We start from the raw sequence: 12,342 nt of genomic DNA, 5'->3' as shown, positions 1-12,342 counted from the left end.
ATTTCTCACAGTGGTGCTGTGGCTTACTCGTCCTGGTACTGTCTGTGTCTAGTGATGTGCTCGATGTAAATGTCTCTCAACCACTGGATTGCGTTGGGCACCGTGTGGTGCCGTATCAGCTGGGCGTAGCGCTGACTGACACCGCAGGCCCACAGCATGTACTCGTTGTGAGGATCCCAAGCGCCCAGATGATCAGGGCATGTGTCTGAGCCTCGTAGTCCTTTGCTCTCAGGGTGTTGGCCAGGGGGGCGTACTTCTCCTCCTTATGAGCTCGGGCTGCATGAAAGGCTGAGGTCCTGTTTTTACTAAGCTGAAACTCACCCATGAAAGGCTTTCAGGGGCAATGCCAAATCAGTTTTCACTCCTTTCATGAAAGTGCCATGTCAAATGTGCTTTCCCTCGCCCACTGCCCAGTCATGAATGACAGTGAATTGGCCAAGGAAAGCAGGAGAAAATTACTCTAGATCAGTGGTTCTCCACCTATTTACCAGGGTGGGCTGCATATGTAATTCTTTATGGTGTAGGCCACATCCACACAATATATATCTGTATGGTGCTGAGGATGTCAGATGGGCTGCAGCTGTGTGCTGATGGGACTGCAGGTTGAGAACCACTACTCTAGAGACAGGTAACTCACTTATGCCAAACTACTAGTGTCACAGCAGCAGCACTGCAGCTATACCACTATACTATATACATTTGCAACGGCACCAGAAGGGGGTTTTCTATTCTTATAGTCAATGCAGTTGGAAGAATTCTTCTGTCAAGTGACAGAAAACTGTGGCGGCTGTGATGAGTGTTCTGCACTTGAAGGGCCAGCTAGGGTAATTACCTCTAAATTCTAAGGGTTCTGTCAATCCACAAGCAAGGGATTAACCCGATGACCCCTGCACAGCTGTATAATGAAAGCAACAACTCCAGTCTGCTCAATGTTGTAAGGGATACCTACTCCCATGTGCCTAGTAGGTCTTCTGACAGACTGGTTCTGCTCTAGCCAGGGCTGGTTGCCTCGGGTCCTTGAGTGATTTAGCCAGATGGATGTAGTTTTTAGGTGTGAATCAGGCCTCAGCTAGGATGTGACACACCCAAGTTCAAGTCACTGCTTCAGTGACTGTTTGTAAAATGTGGAACAGCTTCAGAGGAGAGAGGGGGAGAGCCCCCTACCACACTAGCCCATGGCCTAATGCCTAGAGCACACTCCTGCAATGTGGGGCAGTTCAAAGTCCAGATGCCTGAACCTGGTGGTTCTTGCACATTGCAGGGCACAGGAGAGCTCTCTAACCACTGGGCTAAAGGTTACAGGAGAGGCTAGGGCTGCTTTTGTCAAACTGACTCAACTAGAACCCCTGGATCTGGCTGAAGAGAACTGTTTTAATCTCACTGAAATAGTTTGAATTTGCCAAAACCAAGTTTAAAAAAAAAATCATTTGTGGTTTGCTAGGAAACCAACTGTCAACGACTCACCCTTGACAAGGCCCTGAATCGGGGGGCAGGGCGGGTGTGCAGCTCTACGTCAGACACGTGCCGCTCGCCAAGCGGGGCCGTGTGTAACTCAAAGAGCTAATTACCAAAGTTCTTCAGCTGGGCCCGGCAAGTCCCTCAGCGAAACCACCCGGTCCAAGCGCAAAGGGCGAAAATGGGAACCGGTCGCCGCTCCCCATAACGCTGGGCAAGCACCGTCCCTATAAGTGCCTGGCTCCCCCCACAGCTAGCGCAGCGCCGGGCCAGGCCCCTTCTCTCGGCAGCAGCCGCGTGTGGTCCCTCCTCTGCTGCTGCTGCCGCCGCCAGCGAGCTCCGGGGTCGAGCACACCTGGGGCGGCCCCCATAGGAGAGGCAGAGCGCGTGCCCCGTGGGTGACCCGCTGTCGCGGGGGGGCTGAGCAGGCCGGTCCCAGGAGGCGCGTCGGGGGACGGCGGCGCGGCAGCGCGGCGCCCCCCCCGCGATCGAAGCCGCGATGGCGGCGGGGCAGGGGAGGGGGCGAGGTCGTTAGCGTCACCTCAGCAGCTCCTCTTCCTGGCGAGGCGAAGCCAGCCCACCTTCGCCGTCCGCTTGCTTGCCGCCCCGCACCGCTGTAGGGGGCAGGGCAGGCCGGGAAAAAAAACTGCCACTGAGCAACCGATGTCGAGGATAGAGCGACCTCCGGGCCCTACGCCAAGAGTTGGGACTCTCTAGCAGGCATCGCACGCTCCTCTCTATGGTCGGGCCCGCCTCCTTGGCTGCGTGCGACGCGACGCGTGCGAGCGGCACACAGCGCGGACAAGCGCGAGCGAGCGGCGTTAGGTTATGCAGGTATCGCCGCCATGATGAACAGCGGTGGAATCGGGGTGCCACTCGGCTTCCCCTTGGGCCCTACCTCCGTCATCCAGGTCACCAACCTGTCCTCGGCGGTAACCAGCGAGCAGATGCGGACGCTCTTCGGGTTCCTGGGAGATATTGAGGAGCTGCGTCTCTATCCTCCGGAGTAAGTAAGGCCTTCCCGGCCATAGAGATGGGGAGGAAGAGAGAGAGAGAGGCCTGTGGACGCCGCGGAGGCCATCTTGCTTGTGGGTAGCCAGTGTATCGCCATAGAGATGGGATCACGTGACCCCACCTATTTGCGCTGCTGTCGCTGTACAGGAAGGTATTTTGCCCGAAGCTAAGATGGCGGCTGCCGTCCGCGACCTGGAACCTTCCCCTCCCCCAGCCACAGGGAGCGAGTCAGGGCTGCGGGTTCGCTGTCGTCTCCGGTCCGACCCGGAGCGGTTCGTGCAGCCGCTGCGGCCTAGTGACCGGAGTTGGGGCTGTGGGCTCCCGACGCGTCAAGTGCCCTGGGCTCAGCAACTGCAGAAAAGTGAAACTGAGCAGCTCCCCCTCCCCCGCCCCCAACCTCGGCTCCTATCGATGGGAGCCTCCTCCTCACTGAGGCGAAGAACTTAACAAGATAATAAAAAGGATTAGCTATGTATATGGATAACAAGAAAATACAGAGTTATGATAGTAAATATTAATAAATAAGAATGAATAGTTTTGGAAGGGATATAGATGGTCATTTGTCAACATAAGCCAACCTCCCTCTAACAACACCCAAACGTTAGAAACTTTCTCTGCAGGCTGGTTAAACTATATCCATAGCCACCATCTCCTACTGCAGGGTTTTCTCACGTTTTCTTTTGAAGAAGCTGGTATTGGCACTATTGGAGACAGGATACTGGACTAGCTGAACCTCAGGTCTGATTCAGTATAGCTATTCCTATATAAATAATATGTTCCTATGTTAAAACCTCCATAATTACAATTGGCATCTGCTTTTTCGCCTCCTCCACCAACCCCTCCCTTGCCCCCCCCACTCCGTCAGTGAGGAGGACCCCCCCCACACACACACACACTGTGACCCCTGCCCTGAATCCCTTCTTGGAACCCACCCTAATGAGGGGAGCCTCTTCACACCTTACCCCCTGCCCTAATCCCACCCCACTGAGGGATGTCTCCTTTCCCCTTCCCCAACCCCTGCCCTGAATACCCCTTCCCAGTGAGGGGAACTCTTCTGTGTGCCCCCCTCCCCACACATACTCTAACCTGAACCCACCCTGGTGAGGGGAGCTTCCTTTCTTACCCCATCTTTGGGAATGTAATCCAAGCCCTAAAGCCCAGACCAATGGAGGAGTTTCCTCTCTATCCTCTGGCCCCAAAGGTCACCTCAGTGGTGGAGTCTCACCTCTGTTTACAAAGAAAATAAGCTCAGAAGTAGTTTCACAGGTACTACATCTGCCCTTCAGCTCACCTACCAATTTTTGTGGTTTCATAATCTCACTTTCCTATTTTTTTTTAAAGTGTTGCTCTGTAAAAGGCCCCCACAAAGGGTAAAGTGATTATCACTTTAAACAGTGAAACTGACCTTGCACTAAATGTTCTGATATGATTACAGTAAACAAGATTGAAAAAAGAGAGAAATAACTAATCTCTTCTAACTGTAATAATCTTGAGTGCTATATGAAAGGGTAACCAAAGTAAGTAAACATTTTCAGACATTTGCATGATTTTTCTTGTTTGTTTGAGTTGAATGTTCCCTTTTAAATATTTGCTGGGATTGTGGATAGGATTTCACAGCAGCATGAAAAGGGAGGAGGCACTTTTTTCAGATGACATATCTGTCCTTTGAAACTGAAACTATATGTATCACTGAACATTTTAAAGCTATAAATAGGGATTTTGGGGGGGGTATACTTCTGTCAAAATACATTGGGCTAGAAAATCTTTGAAGGGACAAAGTGCAGGAGATAGTCTGTTTAAAACAAAAAAATGTACTACTTTAATAGGAAAGTTGGTATATGTAGGTTACTGAAATTATTTTTACCTGTTACCAAGTGATATTAGGGGGGGAATAGTTTGAATGAGGAATGTTTGGGTTTTTTTTTTTTTTTTTTTTTTTTTTTTTAAGAAGCAACTCCAAAATGAGATTTAAGATCTTATTGACATATGTACAATACAATCTTCTATACCCAGAGAGAGAGACTTAAAACAGCCTTAACATATAGTATGGTAGCACTTATATTTTATTTTAAAAGTGCTCTATATATGTTAATAAAATGAGTTTTCTTTGAAATGTAGCTGCTGATCTCATTTGTTGTTGCTTTATTTTGTAACATTTAACACACCACAGAAAATCTGTTTGTGAAATATATAATGGTTGTTATATATTTAAAACTTAAATTAAACTCAAGTCCAGTACCACTGCAAATCTTAATTTATATGTGCACGATAAAAGGATTTAAATCTCAGATATGGTGGATCCATTTTGTGTTCAGAAATGTTGTGGGTTATACGGTATAGTCCCATTTTTTCTGTAATGTTTTTTAGATTTCATTTAAAAGTCTCTTTTAAAATAAAATAAACCACATAATCTAGTGCTGAATGGTACTGGAATTCCAACACCTGGCATGGTTTGCAATGAATATTTTAGGTAAAATTGACGGTTTAAAAATGGCTCTGGGGTTTTTTCATTATTATGTATATTATTGTAGTTCTTAGAGGCCCAACTTGAAATTAGGATCCTGTTGTTGTACTAGGTGCTGTACAAACACATAGTAACAGATAGTCTGTGGCCTGTTCCAAAGAGCTCACATTCTAACTGGACAGCACAGAGAAGGGGTAGGAATAAAGAAGAATTATTCTCCCCATTTTCCAGATGAGGAAATGAGGCCAAGAGAGATTAAGTAATGTACGGAAGGTCTCTCAGTAATATTTATTTTCTGTCATTGAAACCATATCAAATGTTCAGTTCAAAAATAAAAAAATATTTTAATGGCCAGTTCTGCAAACTCAGTCTCAACTCTGAGTCTCAATCTGGGTTTTTCCCTATGTTTGCATCATTTCCAGTAATAGTTTCTGCAGGATAAATTAGAGCTGAAGTGATACCTCTGTAATCCCATTGCCTTTAACGAGTTTGCATATATGTAACTGATTTTGTTCCGGTTCTGCTGGTGATGCATAAGAATTGCTATAATCCTCCTCTCTCTCTCAGGCTATGGAAGCTATATAGTGCTAACAGTAGTAAAATTCAATACAGGTTCATTTTAAACCCCAGTCCTGCAGTTGGATCTGTGTAGACACAAAGGTCCACCTGTGAAGTTCTGATTGCGGGATGGAGGTTGTGATCTCTAAAGCCTCAATTCTGCAAGGTTGAGGGTTATTTTTGTGGAGGGTACATGGACAGAGTCTATCTTCATACAACAAGCTGTATGATTGGTGCTCAAAGTAAATAACTATGACTCCTAAAATGAACCAGGAGCAGATCTGTTGAAAAAGAAAGTCTAGAGTAGAACTTCATGTTTAATTATTGTCAGGCACCAAGATGCCCTCAGAAATGGGTGCCGTGTAAAAGTTCATAAATAAAATTAAGCATAGCAAAACCTCAGTTTTCTAATCAGGAATCAAAATATGATGGCCTGTTGCAGATGATTGAATGTTTGTTACTAAATAAAATTATAAAGTAATCCCTCCGCCCAAATTCTATCATTCCTGGTCATCCTTATATTTTCTCTTTGCACGATATAATCCATCATATCTTTAGTCCAAGACTTAAATTTTTAAAAAAGTGTTACATATAAATACTTAAATCTGTCAAATAAAATTACATTGCTGTTTTTGTGTGATACCAACTTTGATTATCTTTTGATATTTTTTAACTTATAGAAAAATATGGACTATAATAAAAAAGAAAAGTGAGAAAAATGGGTCTGTAACTATTATCCCATAATATTACTATGAACTGAATGAAAGGAATCAAGTTTTAACCCACTATCCACCAGTAAACACAATGAAAGGTTGGTAGAGGGACACTCCTCACTGCTTGACAAATGTCTTTAATTTTTTCCCGTTCTTGCAGGGAATGATCAGTATATAATAGTTTCAAATTCTTTCCAACAATATAGCCCCTTTGCGGTGTTCTGATGGTACGAGAGGATTCCCTTGTTGTGGGAGAATTGGTGGCGTAGAACCAGCATAACTGGCTATGAACTGTCCTACTCCCAATACCCATGCATGACGAGAGCATGGCTGGAATATTGGAGCATTCTGGCAGTCTCCAGCTGGCATTCTGGTCATTGTAGCAGAGTCACAGCTCAGCTATAGTTAAGGTTAAGACTAGTTTTCTGTTTAAAGCTTGACTCTTCTGAGTGCTCTAAAATCTAAAAGTTAGTTGGATTGCCTTGAAATTTGGTTTGCCGCATGAGGTGCGAGTAGTGATCCAAATTTGGGGCCATTTGATCAACTGCATCCTGAGATACAACCTCTGGGGTGTGTGGAAGCTTTTCTTAAAGTGGACAGTTTATGGCAACCTATTTTTGCTCACAGGTAGAAATCAAACCAGAACTTAGATCACTGAACCAGGTTCTTAAATGCTTAAGGGTTACTCTAACAGAGTGAATGGCACCCACCAGCCCTTTGGGGGAAATCAAATTAAAACATTATTCAAAAGAAATTTTGCTTTTCCAGTTAGCCATGTTAAGGCTCACGAGCTAATTTGTGCACCTAATGGATTATATTGAACATGTGAGCATGAGAAATTAACAGGAGTGTTAGTCTTTAAAGTTTCACACCAGTGGGATAGCACAAGGGGCTATGCACTAATCCTTTGAACTTGACCCACCCTGCCAGCATCAGGCCTGATCTACACCTAAAACTTAGATCAAACTAGCTACATCTCTCAGAGCTGTGAAAAATGTCATGCACTGCGCAACATAGTTAGGTCGATCTAACCTCCATTGTAGATACAGCTAGTCAACATAGCTACCATTTCTCAAGGGGGTGTATTTACCACAGCAACAGAAAAACCCTTTCCATTGCTGTAGCAAGTGTCTATACTGCAACAACATAGATGCTGCTGTTTTACTTTAGTGCTTATAATGTGGACATGCTCTTGGTTCAAGTCAAACCTTGGGCAGAAATCTGGAAAAAGGTTGGATGGCATATTGCTAAAATCTCTAAATCATCGCTTTTTTTTTATTTTGGAGGAATATAATCAAAATACTTTTGTTTTAAAAAAAATGGTTATGTGAATGCTTGCTGGCAGGGGGTGGGGCATTGTAGGGGGATGGAGAAGTGGGAGGAATAAGGGTAAGATGAGGGTTTGGAAATGCATCAAGAGGAGATGGAGAAATAGGGATGGGTAGCATGCGTCGTGAGAGGGGCTGGGGGCTCCAAAGAGGCGCACATGGGAGTGAATGGTAGGAGGACTGGGGGAAAATAGGGTATAGATGCTTCTTGGCCCCACATTTTCCACTTTTGTATATGTGTCAGGATCTGAGTGGCCTGAACCCCTCTCCCTACCCCCATGTGGGCTGAGAATAAACTGATTTATTCTTATCAATTTCCTTCCTTCCCAGAGTTGAAATCTGTAAAGTTATATAAACCTGGTCATTCTCCAGTACCTTTATAAGGACTTGGTCTATCCTTAAAATGCTGTAGCAGCACAGCTGCACTGCTTTAGTAGATACTACCTATGCCAATGGGAGGAGTTCTCCCATTGGCATAAGTAATCCAACTCCCTGAGAGGTGGTAGCTAGGTTGATGGAGGAATTCTACATGGGGATTTAGGATGGCTTAACTATTCTGCTCAAGGGTGTGGATTTTACATACTGCTGACCAATGTAGTTATGCTGACCTAATTTTCTAGTGTAGACCAGGCCTACATCAGTATATTGTTCTGCAGACGATTCTTTTGTGGGAAGGTGAATCCAAGAACTGGTTCCAAAGTAGTGTAATGCTACTAGTTTTAGGGAAGAAGGGGAAACATTCCTTTTTCTGTTCTCTAATCTCTCACCTATTTATTTTTCCTTTCTTCTTGCTGTGTCATAAAAGCCTCCGACTGGGGGAGAGGTCAGATGGCAAACTTCTTACCTAATGAATATTTCTGGAAATGACTACCTCCTACCAATCCACTCATGCTCTGTGATTTAAGTGCTCCTGGGTAGCTATCCAATAACTCTGCAAGTTCATGTACATAGGTAATATGGTGGAATAAGACATTTCTGTTAAATTTATATTTTGCTAATTAGGATTTAGAAATTACACACAATTTTGGAAGTACTCAACTGGATTGAGGGCTTAAGGGGTGTAAGTGACCCCAATGCCTCATGGAAGATCTGAACTGTTTCCAGTATTTGCAGGAAAAGAGCTCCTGCTTAAATATCTCTTACAGAGATAGAGGCGAGTCTCAAAAAGTAAATAATCAAATAGCAAATTTTCCATTGTTGGCTGCTTTATTAAAAGACATCACACTAGCTGCTTCTTTGTCTTGCTAAATGCAACTCGCAAATCCCAATAATATCCCATTTTGTGCTTGTTCTGAGTCTTTTAAGACCTAGGACTGCTACCACTAATCTACTTTTGATATGAGGAACATAAAGTAAATATTTGTAAAAAAGATACAAACCCTGTTTAGAGAACACGTCTGAAAGAAGATTGATTTTGAAATTATTTTAACTGATTTCATTATGCATAGTTATGCTTAAAGGATTATATTTTTATCAGTGAATGTCAGTTAACATTGATTTCGCCCTATACACGCAAACCAACAAATAGTATTTTCATTGATAACAAATAAAAATGTACAGATAGCCAAAATAAGAAAAATACTGCTTGGGAACTTGCTAGAGTTTAATTTAAGGATATTTGCTTTGTCAATATCATGTTAAAATATACAATTTGGTTTTTATAACTATAAGGTTTTATCTTTTTTTAATATCAACATCTACTGAAATTAAATAAGTTATTGTCTGACCCTCTCATAATTTCCCACAACTGGGAAAATTTAAATGAATGAAAAAATAATAAAAAGCTTAAAAATAAACATCAATATTATCTATCAAATTAAAAAAAAAAATTCTGCCAAGACTATGCATGGTACATAGACCTAACTTGACTGGTCAAGACCATCACAGTTAGAAGGAATAAGTCTAAAACCGTGATTAATAAGATGTCTAATGAATATGCAGACAAATATTTATCTTGTTTTTGGTCTTTCATATTTCACCTTTCATCTGATTTGTGAGTTTTTCCATGGAAGGTTATCATATATTTTAATGCACCATGCTAAAGTAGCAGATGAAGCCCTTCTTTTCACCAGTGAGCTAAGACCAATTTTCCTGCCACTGGAGAACAGTTTTTATTAACAAGAATGAACAGGGCTTGGTCTAATATGTGCAAATGTCTGAAAGACGCACTACAAATGAGTGAATTTTGTGCTTTAGAGTAAGCATATAAAAGCTACTTAGGAAAAAAATATTATATGTTCTCCATTTATTTGACAAGTGTGCTGTTGTTCAGTTTACGTTATTTATGATAGTACTTTGGATTATACTGATAAATGTTCTATAGCAGGTTCTCTGAAGGCTCTAGAGTCTTAATAGAAGATCTCATAGGTACACCTGGTCACTACTAAATACTTACTAGGAAGGGGGAGATAGTACTATTTTTTGTGTGTGGATGAGAAATGAGTGATAGAGTTGATTTCTGCTATAGATGTCTCCCTGTGAATATACATAAGTAGACCAAAAAAGACTTTTGCGGAAAACTAAAATCTATGTTTTCATGACACTAATTGATTTTTCCTTTTATTTTGCAGCAACGCTCCTCTTGCTTTTTCCTCCAAAGTATGTTATATTAAATTTCGTGAAGCATCGAGTGTTGGTGTGGCCCAGCATCTAACTAACACGGTTTTTATTGACAGAGCTCTGATAGTTGTACCTTGTGCAGAAGGTTGGTATTTCAGACATTCTTCTGTAATGTTGGTCTTTGTCCTGTATGTTAATTGCCTTTAGTTTTCCCAGAAACTGGCAAGTAACTGATGCTTTTCTTTTTATTTTTTTCCCTCTTCTTTTTGTAAGCAAAATTTAAATTTGAAAAAGGAGAAAGAATAAACTATTAAAAAAAAGGAGAGAGTAAAATATGTTAACTTCACTTCTAAACATCTTTTATATACATTTAGCTGTAACTATGCATGAGCAAAATTAATAGGTTAATTTAAATTAGTAGTTTTATTCTGGTTTTCCATACCTGTATATGGAGATACTTGAAAAAAAATGTTATAAAATAAGACTGTTATCCTTCAGGCTGAGCCACATGGGCAGACCCTCGTGCCTACCCAGAGTCACCATTGACATGAGTGTGCACCTGCAAAGCTGAGGGACTATCCCTGTACGGATCAGATTGCAATTCAGTGCCGAACTGTGATTTGGGGTTTTTTTTTGTTTTTTTTAAAGATTTAGTAATCCTTTTAGTAGACCGCTTAAATTATAACATCAATTAATCTGCAATTTCACTTGGGCCCAGATTTTTAAAGGTATATCTGGTCTCTTTTCCTAGTGAGATTTAGGCATTTAGGAGCCTAGATCCCATGGACAGTCACTGGGATTTAGGCTCCTAATGCCTAAATCCCTTTAGAAAATGAGACTGAGACTTCTAAATCAGTTAGGCAGTGCTGAGTACAGCAATGTCTATATACCTTTAAAAATCTGGGCCTTAAACTACTTTTTAGACAAATTATTTAATCAAATCTTTAAATGAAACTTCAGAACTAGACTATCGTCAGGAATTCCAGTTCTGATGTTAAGTACAGACGTGACAAAGTAAATATTTGGTCAACTTGGGTTTCTCCACTTTGAACATGTTTCTATGTTTTATGGTTCCATTTATTTCTACATTATAAAATGTTCGAGTTGCTAGTTTAAATCTTTTCATTAACACAATTTACCCTAATTGTTGTGAGAATGTTATTTCATATGCACTAAATAGCCTTACTGTAATGTGAATATAAATATCTTTTCCTGATCTCTGCAGTTTATTGTACTTTCCTAAATAATGCTTAGAATTAAAAAAAAAAAAAAAAAAATAGATCCCAATAGGACTAAAAGCTCTAAATTTAATATTAATCAAGAACATGCTCATTTTGGACAGCTTTCAGAGTAAACTCCTGTAAATATTTGTTAGTCATAGATAGTATTCTCTCCAAGGATCTATAAGTGCTTTACAAATTGTGGTCTTGATACTGCAATCCGATGCACATAGACAAATCCCTGCTCATACGCAGAGCCCCATTGACATTATTGGGATGCCATGGTCTACACTTAAAATTTAAGTCAACATAGCTACATTACTGAGGGGTTTGAATACTCCACACTTCTAATAAGCACCATAGCTATGCTGACCTAACCTATGCTGTAGACTCAGTTAGGTCAATAGAAGCATTCTTCCATCAGCCTAGCAACTGCCACTAAAGGGGGTAGATTACCTACAGTGACAGGAAAAACCCATTTAATCTCTGTAGGAAATATCTACATTATGGCACCACAGCAGCGTAGCTACAGTGCCATAGCTATGCTGCTTTAGGGACCATTGTATAGACAATCCCTAAGTGTCTGCCCACATAGATCAGATGGGCCATAAGTTCATCGAACATTTTCTTGAACCAGTGGAATGCAGCCATCTTTAGGGTGTACCTACCAGCTATAGTACACAGCAAATCAGTGAGCTAATGGTAAACTGCAAAGGTATTATATCTGTTGAATGTCACCACTAATCAAACAGTCAGTTAATTAATAAGTCTTAATTGATCTTTAAAAAAAATTGTTTTGACTCCACAAAGTCAGTTTTTGGCTCCTTAGGGTTTGTTAACAGTACCCACCAGAAAGTTGTTGCTTGAGTTCTGTGCCTACAGAATGATCTGTACTAGGATGTCTGTAGCAAACTCAGCAGAGCAAACAGACTTTCATGGATCTTTGAAAGTATTTCTTTTAAAGGTTGGTTAAATCTTATTTATGTGCTAATTACCCTCACAACCATGTTACTTGAGCATATAACACACAT

General features: G+C 41.7%; 1 protein-coding gene across 6 annotated transcripts in view; it reads left to right on the top strand.

The window, feature by feature from the left end:
- The first annotated feature begins 1,655 nt into the window (after nt 1-1,655).
- SREK1 (splicing regulatory glutamic acid and lysine rich protein 1) overlaps nt 1,656-12,342 on the top strand; it is a 53,213-nt gene continuing 42,526 nt past the window's right edge. The window contains exons 1-2 of one of the 6 annotated variants that reach the window (XM_067568969.1): nt 1,656-2,461; nt 10,103-10,236. In XM_067568969.1, coding sequence (XP_067425070.1) covers nt 2,301-2,461; nt 10,103-10,236 — 295 coding nt within the window. In that variant the 5' untranslated portion in view covers nt 1,656-2,300. Of the gene's footprint in view, nt 2,462-9,950; nt 10,237-12,342 lie in introns of those variants that run through there. The other 5 variants (XM_067568965.1, XM_067568967.1, XM_067568966.1 and 2 more) reach the window with 5 other exon arrangements.

This window comes from Emydura macquarii, unplaced genomic scaffold (assembly GCF_026122565.2).
Source record: "Emydura macquarii macquarii isolate MOO-44397 ecotype Brisbane River unplaced genomic scaffold, CSIRO-AGI_Emac_v2 contig_2897, whole genome shotgun sequence".
Lineage (NCBI taxonomy): Eukaryota > Metazoa > Chordata > Testudines > Chelidae > Emydura > Emydura macquarii.
This window is presented reverse-complemented; position numbering and strand designations above follow the sequence as displayed.